Raw genomic sequence first — 17,701 nt, 5'->3', positions numbered from 1 at the left:
GAGAGCGAAAGTCCAAGATCTCAGGAGCACCGGTGCCAGGCAGCAGTGGCTCTGCAGACGGGAGCGCTGCAAAACCCTTTTGCCTGGGACAGAGGGGGGCCTGGCAGCAGGGTAAGGAGAGGCAAGGAGACCTCTGATTTGCAAACCCCTCAGGTCAGAGTAAGCAACTTTCAGCACCTCAGATGGCAGATGGCAAAGACCTCTGAGAAGGTCTCACAAAAAACCATGCAGGTCCTTCATGGGGATGTCTTTGGAAGACTTCTCTGCTGCCTCCCAGAGGCCATGGGGTGATTCAAGTGACAAGTGACACGAGCTGCACAAAATAGCAAGTGTGCAATGCTGTACACCCACCACGGTGCTAGGTCCTCAGACCAGTCAGGGAGGGCTGGGAAAGGAGAAGATCGGGACTCCACTCCCTGCCTGCCACCAGCACGGTCTCAGCCTGAGCCCTGCCGGGGGACATGCGCCTGCAGTCGGGCTGGGATGGCCCCCGCTGCCCACCCCTGCCCCACCACCGAGGAGCATGGCACCGGGCAGGTCACACAGACACACAGACCCAGACAGGGAGCAAACACCAACGAGTCCCCTTACCACACCGCGGGGCAGCCCTCCTTCACCAGCACAAGAGGAGATGCTGGTGGTGGCCCGGCCTCAGCTCCTAACGCCTGGCACACAGCGGGCAGCTGGCGGGAAGCACACCAGCCCGCTGCACCAAGCCGTGCACCCCCCGCTCCGGCAGCAGCCGCAGCAGCACCGACGGCATCGCCGACGGCCGGAGGCTTCTGGAAGCACAAAGCCAACCAACCCTGCCCAATGTTCTCCTTTCGACAACAAAACCCCAACGTGACACCTCAGCCGCGGGAACAGAAATGCACTTGCAGCCAACAGAAACTCCCGGTGCACAACCTATGTGTGGGCACGGGCAGGGGATGCTCCCTCCCCAGACCTTCCCGCAGCCTCTGCATCGCACGCACGCCTCAGCAGAGACGCGCTCTCAGCTGCAGCGAGGGGTTACTTCAGTCAAACAGCCTCAGAGGGGAGAATAAACTCATTTACTTGCCCCGGAGGAAACGCTGAGCAGCTTGGCTTGCTGAACCGCTCCCTCCACTCCACTCCTGGGTATTTATACAGCGGATTAACGACACATGGGGTAACCGGAGGCTCTGAACTGCCCAGACAAAACCAGTCTGTAACGTGCTGCGCAGCCAGGCATCGGGCTTCTCCTCCCTCCCAAACCCACTTAACCACCCAACCCTAGGGCACAAGGGTGCATGAAGGTCAAAGGCAGGGCATCATCAACAGGTTTGCAGAGGAAAGGAACAGATCGGAGGTAGCAGTGCACAGATTAATGTCATAACTGACCTATTCAACGAGTGTAGATCTGTCAAACCATACACATCTCTCTGATGCATGCAAATGCTGACGGGCGCTGCAGCAACAAACCCTTCCTCTTCTGAAGGCAGGCTCTGTAGTCCTACAAATCACCATCACCCCATGGCCCTCTAATGCATAGCACAGCATTGCACAGTTGGACCGGATGTATAATAGCCATGCCTGAGCTGGGGGTAACGCTTCTCAAAAACCAACACCCCCTGCATGCAAAAACACACTCTGCAGCTCCTTTCAGAGACGAATTTCCCTACCCACACAGATAACAACAGACGTTCAAGCAAAACAATCGGATAATTAGTTGGGATGAGATTATATACTCCAGACTTAATTCACTCATCTCACAGCTTTAGTTGTTCTTAAAGTATATATTGGATTAAGACCAGGTCAGGTAACTGCTCCTCTTCCTGACAAATCCACCACAGAGTAGGAAGCAAAGGATGGTCAGACCACCTGCAGAGCCTAATTACTTTGTGGCCTCAGTTTTGGAGAGAGCCCTCGTTCTCTCCCCATCTCCCTTGGATGAAGATTTATTTATCTGTACTAAACCCAACAGGCAGTCCACCAGTGCCTGGCTTTCCAGCACCACCAGATATTTTCCACATGAGGTCCGCTAATCCTCTACACAAACTCACATGACTGAATATATAAACAAGTATCCTAGAAATAATAATTGCCAGAAAGATTAAGAAAAACATAATTTCATATTTTTATGCAACGTTAATGACTTTTACTTACTCTTTCCCCTACCACTCATCATACCCATTCAGGTTAGGAGTTCAAAATTTTCTAACACTTACTATGAAGACCATCTAGCAAGTTGATGGAAAATTTTTAAAGGCAGTAAACAACACAGCAGAGCATGACTCCATCCAGAGGCACAAGAAATACGTTACGTACCAGAGCTGGGGAAAGAAAGGCGAAGAGGGAACAAGCACACTGGCACTCCACAATGAAAGCCACAATACTCCAGTTGAAACTATCACTCATATTTCGAGACAATCTTGTTATGGTTCCTTTATGCAGCCTACAAATTCTCAGCAAAGCAGTTTACAAAGTGAGTTTATGCCTTGTGCAAAGAATTCCCCCAATCTAATTTTTTTTTGTTCTTGCCTTCTGAAAACAATGTGTTTTCAAGAAAAGTATGGCAGTGTAAGAACAGGTTGTAAATGCAAGAACTATCAGATGTGCTTAGTATTAAGCATCTCATATCGTCCGTCTTCAAAAGATAAGAATTAAAATGGTGCTTAGAAAGATGGGAATGAGTTTGTATCTTCTTTTTGGAGGAATAATTAAGTAACAGAAATCTGAGAGTTTAACCAACAACTTGTAATCCAGTGTACTAATCCCCACAGCATGTGTCCATCTGCTCTCTCTTGATCTTTTCTCAGACTGCTAACGCCCCACATCCGAGACTGCTCCATTTGTACCACACCTGAGGCAGGACGGGCCTCCTCCCGGCCCACTGTTGCTCTTGCACGCTCCAGTAACACAAATCATGAGCACAACCGTGACAGTAACACTAACAATTTGGAAATCAGTTGTGTTGGCAATATATACGCCAACTTGGGATGGTAAGAGATCTCCAAGTGCCGAACCCCAAGGGATATGGAGTCTGCTGTCTCCTCCCAGGGCTCCATGTCCACCCCAGGCAGGATCACGACTTTATCAGTCACCAATGGGATTGTAAACTCTCTGAGCAATGGGATGGAGGAACCCATGGCTATGTCTCCACTGAAGATTTCCAGGTGTATGTTTGCGTCCTTACCCTGTTACCTGACACACACCTGGCCATGCCTCCACCCTCCCTCTACCTCCTTACAACTTGGAAAAGGAGGTGGACCACTACCTCATTATTCAGCTGAGCATCACCACCTCTATGAAGCCCACCTGACCACAGATACACCACAGGACAAGGGGAAGAGAGGAAACCCATCCTCTGCCCCCAAGGCTCCTGCAGGCTAGTGGGGACAGATGACCCCACCATTGGTCGAGGTCTGTGGATCCCACTGTGAAACATCCAACACTCCATACACTGCATAGCCAGAGTACCACTCGGGGGTTCTGGATGATCCTCTAGAGTTGTTATCAAGGGCAACTAGCAGGTAATCATTTATGCTAACAGAATATGTTGATAATGGCAAATATTTAATAATTAACAACAAATTAAAAGAAAAAAGTATATAAAATAAATTGCAAAGCTCAAAGTTGGACAGCCCAAGACCCATTTTGGATGTCTTAAATTTCTGTCGCACAGCTGAAAAGAGTCACTTCCACTATCCTCACTTCTCCTTGTAGTATAACAAATGTAAGTTTAAAACTACAGTGCTGGGATCACTTATGAACAACACTGTGTAACTGAAAAAAGAAGCAGAATATACGAATATATTAGAAGCAGCTTCCTAAGCCCTAAAAATGACGGGAGAAGGAGGAAAGAGAGGGAGTAAAGCAGTTGTGACTTCTGCATGCAGAAGGAACATCTGGAAAACCGGGCTGGAGGAATTAGAAAATGAAACAGCTCTAGATAATACCAATAGGAAATGCGGGTCAAATTGCAGGGATATGATTAAGGACAGCAGAATGTTTCTGTAACAATTAAGGGATGTCCAAACAAAAAAAGCTTTGGCTAAGGAGTGCACCATCCTGGAAAAAAAATGTTTATGTGGGAGGTTTTCAGTCTCAGCCCCAATGCTGCTGTAGCACGGAAAAGCACATCAGGTGCAAGTCCACATCACGCTCACAAGCAACTGGAGACCATCTCCGGCTGCCAAGCAAACAAAGGACGTGGGACTGCCATGGAATAAGATGAAGAGTCAAGCGGTGTGGATTTTATTCCCAGCTCTGCCACAGATTTCCTGATTTCCTGCACAACCTTAGGCCAACAGGTTAGTCCCTCTGTGGCCATTTCCTCTTTCAACTCTTATCTAAACATTAAAAGGAACAAGAAGTTTGTGGTGGTTCTATAGCACAACAGATTGCTTTCAGAGAAAAAAAACAAAACAAAACAACACACCCCCCCCGTGCCTTATCCTACCCCCTTCCGCATTAAACTCGTCTCAAACATCTCCCAAGACAGGGGCACAGCGCAGCTTCACAGCACAGCCACAACCTGCTCGGCCTTTCTGCCAAGCCCAAGGGACCTGCCAGCGGGCTCATCGCTACCCAGCAAGAGCAAATCCCTCTCCCAGCCTCTCCCAGGGCTGGGACGCGCTGTAAGGGCACGGCAGGCTCGTCCGAGCTTCTGCCTCTTCCCCTTGTAGTTGTCCATAACCTCCATGGCCATCAGCGGTCCCCACATAAGCCGTACAAACACTGCACAACGAAAACAATGACCTGACCGTGACCTGATCCTGACCATGATTTCTGAAGCAGTTAACGTTTTTCTATGACAAATGCACCGAGGCGCTAGACTGCAAGGGACAAAATGTCCCCAACTTTCATGTAAGATTGTGGTGATTGGGTGCAATTAGAGAGAGTACTTTCTTTTCAGTGCCTGTTCATTCTGGGCACTGAGTTCATTTCAAGGGCTATCACACAGACCTCACTCACCGCATTTTTCAGTTTCTCATATATACAACAACATGAGAGAGCAGAAACACGAGATACGCTTTATCAGTTAAAGTAGTGGCACTGTTGTAGATGCAATGGTCTGGGGATATCAGCAAGACATGGCTTGCAGGGAGTTAATATCCTCTTTTAGCATACCCAGCACTGCTGGAAAAATTAGTATGTTTTCAGGCACACAAGTCTCCTGCAGGTCTGAAAGAAAAGCAGAAGCATAAACATCTCTTTTACACAAGTGCAGAAGTCCTAGCCAGGAGCCTGCCCAGTTTTCTTCACAGTATGAGTTGGTCTAGCTGAAGAGTATTGCCTTTCCAACTCTGTCTCTCATTTGTTAAAGCCAGTATGACACTTGACATATGCTATGATGGAGATGAATTTAAGACCTTTTCAATTATATTTTCTTTGTCCTGCCATTTCATGCCCCAAGGAAACAAATAAAGTGTCAAACTTGCCTGTTAATCACACTGAAACAACTTTAATTTACTCTGATGTATAAAATCTCCCAGATTTTTCAAAGGAGAGATGCTATCATATGCTTACTTGTTTTGTTCCGCTTCACTAAACAGACACTCTCCCTTATGCTAGATGAAAAGTTTAGCAATGGCAAATGTCAATTTTAAATGATTTGATCTGAAAGCTACATCAGATCCTGTTTCAGCTAGGCTGCGGGGGAAAAGAAGGCTAGCAGTGCCTCCTCTTCTTTCACAAAAGAAACCATCCACGCCAACATCCACGCTAGTGTCTTCCTCAAAGACACAGACCAAAAAAGACCAAAGACGTGATTGTCCCCTGCAACCATCACGGACTCTTGGCATATATGAATGCCACAAATCCTTGCTGACAGAAAGGCTGACCGGCTCTTCTGCACCAACTTCATCTTGGAGACTGAAAAACAACTGTCACCAGGCTTGTATTCCAGGGTCTAGACTGATGAGGCTTCCCCACAGAAATAAGTGGCTTGTTTCTAACCCATCGAACAGAGTCAGTGCCATCTGCTGACCAACAGACTCTCCAACGCCGTGTGCTTCCCAAGCAGAAATGCAGAGCTCTGGTGCTTGTGCTAGCTCTGAAGTTTTGAATCCTCAGAGGCTGTACATTACTGAGCAGAAAACCAGGGGCGAGGATAAGGGGGGGCTTTGGTATTTACCCAGCTGCATGAGGGCAACCACTGTCTTCTCACCCAGCCTTTCCCCCCACCCCAGACCCTTCACCCTGAGCAGGAAGGGGGCAGAGGAAGGGCACCGTGGAGGGCAGAAGGTGGGAGCTCGCCAGCCCGGCACTCAAAGGCGCAGCCAAATCGACTCCATCTGCAGGCAGGGTAGAGAAATGGGTATCTCCCAACACAAAGAGCAAGTGTGCTTGCCAGCCGATTGCACCCATGGCAAACCCATGAGAGGAAGTGGAAGGAGGCTAGAACAAAGGTTGTCTTTATCATCTGTGGACGCATGAACGTGGGGAACCACAGAGGCAGCTGGACCTTGGCTGTAGCTGTGAGAAACCCCCTTTGCAAGGATACTCCACAGGAAGCTTTCAGCTCCACGGTTTGGGATTGCTCCTACATGGACCTGCCTCACTAAACACCTCACACCTTGGGAGGGCATCCCACAGGACAAGTAAAAGGCACTTAGTGTTTACTCCTTGCAAAGAAAACAGCTCAGGTGACTGAGGAGACACCCAGCTACACCTGAAAAGAGGCTATGCACCCCTCTGAACAAGATGTGGTTAATCAGAAAGAGCCAGCATCAGAGGCAGGTGGCAAGAAGACAAATCCAGCCAGCTCTCTAGCCCCCGCACATCCCACTCTCCAAGAGAGACGTTCACAGGATCTTCAGGCAGGACAAGCACGAACACCTGGGCTGATCCCCCGCTCGTGGGTGGCAGCCAGCAGATCCTCCTGCAGAGGGTCTCGCCACAGCAATTAGCAATGCAGCTAATCGTACTTTGCTTCCTTCTTTTGGAAGCAGGCTTAGCAGAGCAGATTCTGCACGTGACCTCCAAAATGAACACGTGAGCGCTGCCCTATACGCGCAAGTGCAACACACCCTCAGTGCAAGGGCTGGGGGAAGTAACTGCACCTTCCAGACACAGACACACACACACACCTTCCGCTTCCCTGGCCGCTTTGTTTTCCCTTGCTGGAGTGAGGAAACTCCAGCCATGCAAACAGGACACTTTTCCTGCCTACCAAGCAGCTTGCCCTTTCTGATTGACATGCCTTACTCTGCTAATACAGCTAGTAGAGGCATTTGTCAAAGGCAGATGGGTCGCTAAATATAATTCTAGTTTAGCACACATATTAAGTGGCCACAGCAGGGTCAAACACCATGCTTCTTTCCCTGGCTGGATGAGATACCTTTTTGAATCCTCTTTTTCTGGAAAGGCATGGCTTTGGGGCTTTTCCTCTTGTTCTGAGGGTTTTTTGTTGTGTTTTTTTAAAGAGAACTATACGCACCATAGCCGTCCAGTCTTGAAGCACTACGAGCGACCATCTATTCCAGATGATTAATTCATTTTATTACAGCACGTTGATGCACTATGGTCTCTTACACCTAAACTTCCCACCACAGAAGGCATCTACAGGCAATGTGCTAATGAACACAACCAGACCCAAAGCATGACTAACCTCTAAGGGTTTTTTGAACTAAAAGAATGGTTTGAGCTTAAAACAACTACCTGCTAACTCTTATTCAAATCAAAATACAGAGGACAGATAAATATATATGCATGTACAAACACATAAAATAGGAGTTACAAAACAGGGCAATTGTTTGCCACAACACTTGTCAGCATTGAGATTTATACAGTATTTAGACTGATCCTTACTCCTACTGAATTATTGTCGTCTTCCCTCTAATTCCAAAATTACTTATTAACCAGCTGTTAGTTTTATCAGCTGTTAGACACATAAATACACAAATTATAAAGTAAGTATGGAGAACGATTAAAAGGAATAAAAAAGCACACTAATGCATAGTGTATTCAAATTCAGCTGTCATTCATCCAGTCTATTCCTTTAATGGCTTTTTCTTCTCACTTCTCTTTGCTGACATTTACATTAAAAGGTGCGGTATCTTTCAACTTCCATTTTGAACGAATGTTCCTTGTAATGAGCAACATGGGCTTGAAAGCATGTTTTCTGAAATGCAGTGAAAAGGTAGTTTTAATGAAGAGAAATGAGAAAACTGAAGAAAAGTGAATCGTTTTGCAATCTGAATTAATGCCTATTTGGAAAAGGCTCAACTGAGGAAGGAGATGTAAGACTTTTGGCAATGCAAATTCTAATTATTTCAAGTCTTGGCAGTAATTTTATCAAATAGTAGCAATTTCATTAAAAGGTGCACTGGTAATCATCTACATAAGGCCTCCAGAGGGGAAAATATACCAATAATTGCATAATTACGTTATCATTGCTCTTATGATGGACCACATTAAATACCACAAAGAGGAGCATTGCTTTTTACTTTCTCTAGATATTTAGTTCAGTACCTTTTCCTAGAAGATTACAGCAATAAACAAGACTTTCAGATTAATAAACATGTTCACTAAATTTTGCAGAAAAGACATAGCTATCTTTTATGTCCATATTACTTTGCATTCTCTTTTCCTTCACTGAAAGGACAGATTCATGAGAAAAATGCTGGTTTTAGTAACAAGATAGCTAAAGCATTTATATAGCTCTATTACTGAAATACAAGTCATTGCATCACGTCATGCATCCACATGGCACACAGATCCATTTAAGAAACAGGTTTTGGAGTATTTCCATATTTGTCCATATAAATTAACTTTATCTATTCAGTGATTTTTATTAAGCCTGCAATAAGTTAGATTTCTTTTGTCTAACTAGTGCACAAACTTTGCTGTTAATTAGGATGTTGTTAAAAGATTCTTGTAAAAGCACTGTCTTACAGACAATACCAAATCTAATAAACATGTTTTTAATGGGGGACCCAGTATTAGAGAAGTATCTTTGCATATGCCTTCTGAAACTGTGACTAGGACAACTGCTGGAGGACTCATTGGCAGGTTCTTCGGAACTTCCTAGGGTGAGCAAATTTGCCTCGGGCAATCACGCTAACACCCAACAAGATCTGCAACTGATGTTGTCTTGGGAATGCCTTGACTAGAGAGTTGGATATATATCTGACAATTCAGTTGCATTACCCCAGTCTTCTTCTGGCAAGGAGATACATAACTCAGCTGCTGAACTTCATCTCCAGTGTCGGCAGAAGTCCCACTTACATTTTTTGCTTGCAAATTGTACTTTATTTCCTAGTTTATTAGTAAGCCCTATCACGAATTGCATATACATGGCATATATAGGTAGCTGCTTATTGAAAAAGTGGTCCTGCTTCCTACCCCAGGAGAGATACACAAGAGTGGATCCCGCTGTGAGCCCAGTCTGAGCACCTGCCTAAGCAGGGAATCCCATTTCAGCGTCACTTCTGATGGTGTCTAGTTTATGGGAGGAGACCTGAAATACGGGCTTTACTTCTGCTCCTTCCATTCGACCTCTTCTATTGTGCTGCATACCTCAAATCCTAGGTATGATGACATTAGCACTACTGCAAAATCAGCAATTTTATGTATAATACCTGGAAGTCAGATGTGCTATGGAATAGGAAACTTCAACAGCTTGTGTTACAATGAACACTACTGGGAGGAAGCTTTTATTTTGTTGAAGATAGCACAATTTCTTTTCCAAGTTAAAAAGTTATGCTCATCCAGGCATAGAAAGCACTTCCATGCCGTACAAAATAGCAAACAAAGAGTTAGGCAGCAAAAGTAAAGAACAGAATCAGGCAGTCATTGAGCAGCAGAAAACGAATGCCTCGGTACCAGGTCCTAGTAGAGAAGAGCATCTAAGGCATACAAACAGAACTACTTCAGGTAAAAATACCCTATTAAACTGCATACTTAATTTAATATTACATTAAAAGTAAAAATGTAGCATTTTAATAATTTTTATAATGCTCATTTTCCTTTTAAAAAGCAAAAATACTCAGTAATTTAAACTTATAATTCATCTAATCATTAAAAAAAAGGAAAAAAATTATTGAAGCCATACATTTGTTGCCAACATTTTAAAGATAATCAAACTACTGAATTCATGAGAGTCAGTCACCTCTAGGCAGGTTGTTGCACAGCGATAAACCAGCCTTTGGCATCTGGAGTTTCCTAGCAGGTGCAGAGAAAATATTTTCTTTATTTCAGTTCATTCACTACAACTCAATTAAGCAACTAGTCCATTCAAAGAGGAACTACTGATCAGGAATTGAAAAAAAACCATGAATGTTTCTTTCCATTGCCAATCTAAGAATAAAGAGGATGAGATGGAGTAGTTCTAAAATTTTTACAGCGTAGTGATTAGAAACCACCAGTTTTGACTACAGATAGGCCTTTCAGACATTAATTCTTTATTTCAAAACATTTCTCAATGAGTTTTTTCTTCTGAATTGGCTGGCTTCTGTGTGGTGCTATTTATCTAACGGAAGAACATTTCAGAATTCTCATTTCCTTCATTGTAATCGATGCAAATCGTCAGTAAAAATCAATTATCTAATACAAGAAATGTCAACACTTTCTATTTTCATACTAAAACATACAAATGAAGAATCAGAATAAGTGTATATATAACAAGCTACATAATTGCTTAAATACAGGCACAGTGATTAATCAAAGTAAGTGTAACATTAAGTGCAAAGGCTATATTTAATTAAAACTCTATCTCAACGGTAATAAAGGAGGTTAAACCTTTCTTTACAAAATGATTAAGTACAAATGCAAAACAGTTAAAATGAGGCTTACTGTTGGCTGATTTAAATCATGATTAAAATGAGATTTACAATGCTTTGAATCAAATTGAGGCACACAGTACACAGAGAGGTAACTATTTTCTTAAACCTGGAAGCACTACATTTCTTGTTTGGAGTCAGCGTCAAATTTACACATTGTATCTGGAGGAAATGCAAACAAGTTGGGGAGGGCTGAGAAGAACAAGAGCAGGAGGAGTTACAAAAGATGCACCAAAAGAAAAGGCTGAAAAAGGTTTATCATAGAAGAGAGAAGTCAAAGATGTTATATTGTCAGTGTGTAAAATGTTATCATAAAGAGGATGGTGATCAGCAGTTCACTATATCCACCAGAGCAGGGACAAAAAAAAGGATGGAATTAAGTGACCAGCAAAGGAGATTAGGTTAGGTATCAGGAGAAGCTTTTGACCTTTAACAACTAGTTATGTCCTAGAAAAAACGGGTGGTGGACTCTGCACCACAAGTCTGCCTTAGAGCAGGTCAGACAACAGTCTGCTTGGGAAGATGTGCTCCGTCTGACCCCGGGGGAGAGCAGGGCACAGAGCAGATGACCTCTGCAGGTCTCCTCCAGCCTTACTCTGACAGTTCTGGGAGGGCTTCCTAAGACTTGCTGTGTCTCTTCGAAACCCGGCTGCGTAAGAAAGTCAGATTTCATCCAGTAAAGAATGAAGTTTCCAGTCTTGAGGGCTGCGGACAAAACCTTCAACACGTGACGTCGGTGCAGCCATTAACTCCTGAACAAAAAACAGATTAAGAGAGCCAAGTGCAAGTTTTTCATCTTATGATAACCTTCAGCAGGAACCTAGTTAGTTCCAAACGGCCTAGGCATGTGAATACCCAAACCACTTCTATTACACAGCTCATTGGGATCTTTCGCCTCCTCTGACACGTGCAGGCTCTGAATGACAGGTTATAACCAACAAGTTTGATTTCTTTTTCCAGTGTGGCTTTTGCACAACACTTTTCTTTTGAAGAAGTCCACTCCATGGTATGAGGAGCACGTTCACCTGGCATGAAGGAGGAGCACTACTTAGCTTAAGACAATTACTGATGGGAAGAGGAAGGAGATGAAGGACAAACCTGGCATTTGCCAGGCTTCCAAAGAACCTGTAAGAGATGCATCTCTGACTTTCAAATTTCCCTGCCATGGTTTTTATCTCTGCTTAACTTAAATCAGCCCACGCATCCTCTTTATCACTTAGATTTACAACTGTCAGTGCCTAGTTGGCCAGTGAATTCTTCTCCATATCAGATATTTAATGATTATGCTACATGATTATGGACTTCGCTGTCAGATGACATTTAAAATCATAGACATTTAATGCTGTCAGCCCCCCCCCAATGGCAAAACCTGCTGTAGCTGATAATGATGCTAAATGATGCCTCTTTTTAGTTACAATTTCGAGGAATGATCTGCATGGAGCAGCCCAGGAGTTGCATAGCATGGTAGCAACATTAGAAACTTTTCTGTTACTTAAATGCCTGGAAGAGATAATATAAAGATAATATGACCAAGAGCCTTATGTGGGGCACAAAAAAATTCTGTTGCAACATGAAAAAGATCATTAAAAATCCATTTAAAGGTATATCTGAAAACCTGTGTTTCAGACTAGATCACTAGAATCCCCAAGAGTAAATCCACTGAGAGATTAACATTTACTGTGCTTTCTAATTGGTATACCCTAGAAAATAGGAGTCGCGTTCTCCCTTCAAACACAGATGTTTACACTCCCCTTACGCTTTTATCACTAACAGCAGCAATCTTGGCCGGTGGACAAAGAATACACTTCGGTTGCCATTAGGTTTGGCAACCAGCCAAGGAGACTACTCACACGCGTAAAATTACGTTCATTTATGATTGTTTGCAGGATTCATTGTTAAAAGAGGGTCCTTTCAGAGAAAAAAAGCCCTTCTAGTTCCCTAAAAGTCACTGAAAAAAGACAAGCACAATACTTTTGCAGTAAAATAATACCGAAGAGAAATAATAATTTCAAAACCTCTTTTATGTCAGTCAAGTCCTAGTAATCTGTATGTGCATTCTCTTCAGAGTTTTTCCAATAAATGTCCAAAAGATGTAACACACTGAAATCTGGATCACCACTTCCATTAGATGCCTTTAGCGTCAGCTCTCCCCTCTCGCCTAAGGTTACAATGAATAAATACCTTAAGCTCTGTTAAGGCTGAAAAGACTCAACCCAGGCAGCTGAGTTTCTGAAGGACAGAAAACAACTGCAAGTTGTTTCTTATGCAGGGGAATATTCAGAAGGACATTCAGAAATTACAAAAAGGCAAAGTTTTATACTTGAAGTGAGAGAATACTTACAGTAAATGCAATGCATTAGGATATTAGACCTCATTTCCTCTAGCCATTCTCTGAACAGCTGAAAGAGACTTAAGGAAATGAGTCAAAATCCTGGAAGATGTTTGTACTAGATGAAAAAGAAAACAACATCTGTAAAATCATGTGTCATACACACACAGCAAGACAATGCGCAACGCTTCATCTCTGCAATGGCATTTATCTTCATGGACAGAGAGAAAAAGCTGAAAAGTGGCTTAACCTTGAGCAATTACTGCCTCTCTTCTACAAGATTGATAGGAGATTAGGTCAGTTGTCGTATATTGCAGACAAACATAGATGTTGTTGAAACTTTTTGATGCTGTGCAGTTCTTGTTTCATCCAGAATTTGTTATTCCTTACCTTCAGATTACACTGGAGTGTTTACTGAAAGTTCAGGCAGAAAGTAGCTTTCCTTCAAACTACAAATGCGTAATATTTGGTATTTAGTTTGACAGCTCCAGATATGCCTTAAAAATCTTTCAAATAGCTTGCGCTAACGATGAATTCTAGTTCAGAGAGAAATCCAAAGAATATAGATGTATCATTAGAGTCTCTCACAACAGACCAGAGATAGAAAAGGACAAGTTTCACTCTGAGAAACTCCTGCCTGCTGGAATATGACTCAGGTGTTCCTCCTAAGACCTGTCCTAGCTAATGTTTACATGTGCTTAAGACATATCCTTTCTGATTGCCCCTGCATCCTGGTGCAACATGTCCCTTCTGGAGGTGACTCAGGATCCTTTGATCAATCCAGGCACAGGCAAAGTGTTACTGTTTGGACCACCAACGATAGGTTTCTGGCAGGGCTGAGGTGGAAAGCCCATGGAGAGCCAGTATAACCCAACAGTACTACAGCTGCAGTCATCTGTTGACGAGAGGCTCTCCCTTGCAAACTGAGCACATGGAAATGCCCCCAGTCTCTATGAATGGTACTCAAAGGGGATGCAAACGGGAGTCTCACTTCTTGCCCAATTTATCACATTATTCTAAAGCCTGAAGAAAAATCACATACGCACTTGCTGGGAGAGGGTTCCCAGTTGTAACGGAAGGAAAAAGAGTCAAGTATTGAGCAATCTTTGACATTTCCATTCTGCTCCCGGCCGTGGCCTTAGGCCACGTTTCTGCGCAGGAGAATCTGCACTGCCGCAGGGGAGGGAGGAAAAGGAGGAGAGAGCAGAGAAGGAAACTGGGGAGTAGAGAGGGCAGGATACTCAGACGGTTTGTGTGGGTCGAGGCAGCAACTCAGTGATGGCAATCAGAACCCTCATCAAGTTCAATTTTCATCCTTCAAGCCTCCTCCCTCCCGGCTGACAGGTAGCAGGAAGCATTATAAAAACAGACATTCTTCCCTCTGGGCACAGGGAGAGCCTCCTATTACTCTGCAGCCGACTGAAAAAAAAAAAAAAGGCTGTATTGATGGATGCTGAAAGGAACCACGTCCAGTCTTCCATGACCACAGGATGGAAATGCCACAGAGACTCTGGCAGACTACTGGGGGTGGGGGACAGGGAGAGCCTTGGGGGAGGCCAGGAGAGGCGCAGAGAAAAGATTGTTCCAGAATATTGCATGAAATGAGGACTGGGCAATCCCCAAATAGAAGGAAAAGTGGAAGCGTATGTTAGGATGCAATAAAAACACGAAGTAGGAAGGGGCCATGGACAGAGGAGATGAATGGTTTACCCTCCAAGAAGCTACATTAAGCTCTGTTTTCTACATCTTCCTTCCCTATTTGCAACCAAAGGAAGAAGCTCTTGACTAAAAGCCAAAGAAGGATACTTAATAGAAATTTGTATACCAATAAACAACAGGATAGGTCTGAACAGGGACTGTGGGACATCATCCAGTCCAAGCGTTTGCACTGAGGCAAACCCAAAAGTAACCCTGGGTCACCATCGCTACACAGCAATCCAGCACAGCAGATCAGCTCTGCCCTGCCTGTCACTTCTGATGTCCCCTGTGCCCCTGCCAGGACACGAACCATCACTCTGATACCTCCTCCAGCACAAAACTAGCCCTGAACATTCCTACATCTGTGTGATACACAGATGATGCACATACGTACCCAAAGACAGTTGTCTTTTGCAACGGCAAGTCATTTATGCCTACTACACAGTGTATTTTTGTCTACACAGGTTTGTCTGATGTGCCCCTGAGGTGTAATGTCTACCACAAGTAAGCGTCTGAACCCAGAACCAGAGGAAGGATCACAAGAGAGGTTCCCTCCTTGCCTCTCCAGTACTCTTCTGACTTCCAGAAGATGCTGCCAATCTGACCTGTTTCTCAGGCTTTCCAAGACAGTCTAACCATATGATGAAGGATAACCTTCAAGCACAGGCAAGAAATACATAAAGAAAGTTGGTGGGTATTAATCATTTCAACTTTTTTTAATTTATTTTGCGGAATAACCTGTAGGTAGGAGACTTTCCCATCCCTGTGGCCACAGCACTAGCATTTTGCAGGCGTATGTGGGTATTTCTAAATAAGAAAGTCCAAATCGTCAGCTATCACACTCTACTTCAGATTATCAATAAACAAAAGGGAGCAAACCCAAAACATTACCCAAACAAAACTATTAACAAAAAATGTTCATAAATCAACTACTGCCCCCTTTCACATCCCAAAGTAATGCGTTTACAACGAAGCAGCGTAAATTGTCACTACTGTTAGTTCCTGGAATTTGAGTTTCATTTGCTCCCAGCAGCACGGGCAGGGACTTGCGGAGCCCTCCCCGGCCGCTCTCCCGCAGGGTGCTCTGCAAGGCTCCTCTCTGTTGGTGGCAGCAGACGTTCAACACCTAGCAGCGTGCATCGCTTCCCTGGAGCCTCAGCCTGCTCTTAGATAAGTAGCAAAATAACCTTTCACGTTATCCACTTTCAGACTTCGGTACGCTGGGCCAAATTTCGCCCTGGGTGCAACTCCTTGAACACTAGCAACCACCTCCTTAGGGCACCTTCATCTGCAGACCTCCAAATTTAAGCCTACAAACCGTGCAACGAGCTGCACGGCGACTCCGAAAGCCACATGCAAAGTTGCCCAGCGCTGCAGCCAGATGCTGTATTTCAAATCACTAGCCCTGTGCGGTAGGGCTGTGAGGTTAGGCAAGGAAACCCCCTTTTATCAAGGAAGTGGAAGGGAAACTTTGAATTTATACCAAAGTTTTAGCACTGACAGACCTCGCGAAGGCCTGAACGGCACCGCTCGCCCTCCTCTTCAGCGCAGAGGATCGGCAATGCCAGAGCAGACCGGCTCTGCTGCCTTGTCCCGGGGTGAGCCGCCTGCCCGGCCCCTCCGAACCGCGGGGGACCGACCCGCCGGGGCGCAGCGGGGCACCCAGCCAACCAGCGTCCGTCCCCCCCGCCCCGGGGAGGCTTCACCTCTGCTGGGGAGCGCTGGACACCTGACGGCGGCGGCTCCTTCCCTGCCTATTGTTCAACGAGCACTTAACCGCGGGGACATTTTGTACTGATTACCAGATAGTTTATTGTCAAAACAGCCCGGCCCGGGGACATGGGGGGGAGGGGGGGGGCCCTCCCTGCCGGCCCCTCTCCCAGTCCCGGATAACCGCGCACTGCAAACAAAGGACTTTTTTTTTTTTTTTTTTTTTTTTCCCCGGCGGGGCGTCCCGCAAAGGCGGCGCGGAGCGATGCCGGGGCAAACCGCGGGCTGCCGCCGCCGCGACCCCTGGCACGGCGCTGTCCCCGCTGCCCCCCGCGGAAAGGGCCACCGGCGCCGAAGTTTTCCCCGCAGCCGCCCGCACCGGCCCCGGCCCCGCCGCCCCGCAGGGCTCCGCGCCCACCCGCGCCCGCGGCTCCCACCTGCGGGGAAGAGGCTCAGCAGCAGCACGGCGTGCGCCAGCTCCCAGGCGAGGTACGCGCCCTCCATGCCTCCGCCACCCCCCAAGCCCGGCGCGGCGCGGCTGCCGCTCGCACCGCCCGGCGCGCAGAGATGCCCGAGCCCCCGCGGGAGGGCTGCGGAGTACAGCCGGCCCCGCCGCGCCGCCGCCGGCTCCGCCTCCGCCGCCCGCCCCGCGCCGGGCTGCGCGGCCCCCCGCGGCGCCCTCCGCGCCCCCGCCCCGCCGCCACAGGGATGGGCGCAGGTGAGAGGCTTCCCCCCGCCCCTCTGGGGAAAGGGAGCGTCCTAGTTTGCCTCGGCAGGGCTTACCATAAAGAGCCCAAATACACCCACCCACCCCCAATAAAATAATTTTAAAAAGGAAAAACCCAGTGGCTGAATGTGCACACAGTGCTGCCACGGGGGAGAGATCGCCCTCCTCACGGGGTAGCGTTTGTGCCGTGCTGGGCACCGGCAAGTGCTGCGAGGAGGGGTCGGGGTTGCGCGCTGGGTAAACCCAGGAGGCAGCGTGGTCCGGGGTGCGGTGGGGGGCGGCCAGGCCGGGCACGGGGCCTGGAAGCGGAAGGAGCATCTCTCAAAGGGCAGGTACAAAGCCATTTGTCTCACTCTGAAATCCGCACTTATAGCTCCTGGAGGTGTCACAGCAGATTCTATATGCACCAAAGGTAACGCTTCTGCCCCGACCTGCACCGCTGAGATCTCACACTGTGCCTGCTTTGGGCTGTCACCTATTAAGGGTCAG

The 17,701-nt window shown here is 46.2% G+C and overlaps 1 protein-coding gene across 1 annotated transcript in view; it reads right to left on the bottom strand.

Annotated features, from left to right (window-relative positions):
* The window catches only part of KIT (KIT proto-oncogene, receptor tyrosine kinase), a 58,888-nt gene extending 41,791 nt beyond the window's left edge, over window positions 1–17,097 (bottom strand). Inside the window, exon 1 of the mRNA XM_054825080.1 lies at window positions 16,923–17,097. Within this exon, the coding sequence (XP_054681055.1) occupies window positions 16,923–16,989 (67 nt within the window). The 5' untranslated portion in view covers window positions 16,990–17,097. The remainder of the gene's footprint in view (window positions 1–16,922) is intronic.
* Window positions 17,098–17,701: the final 604 nt, after the last annotated feature.

This window comes from Grus americana, chromosome 4 (assembly GCF_028858705.1).
Source record: "Grus americana isolate bGruAme1 chromosome 4, bGruAme1.mat, whole genome shotgun sequence".
Classification (NCBI taxonomy): domain Eukaryota; kingdom Metazoa; phylum Chordata; class Aves; order Gruiformes; family Gruidae; genus Grus; species Grus americana.
Note: the sequence above shows the minus strand (reverse complement) of the source record. Positions and strands in the feature narration are given on the sequence as shown.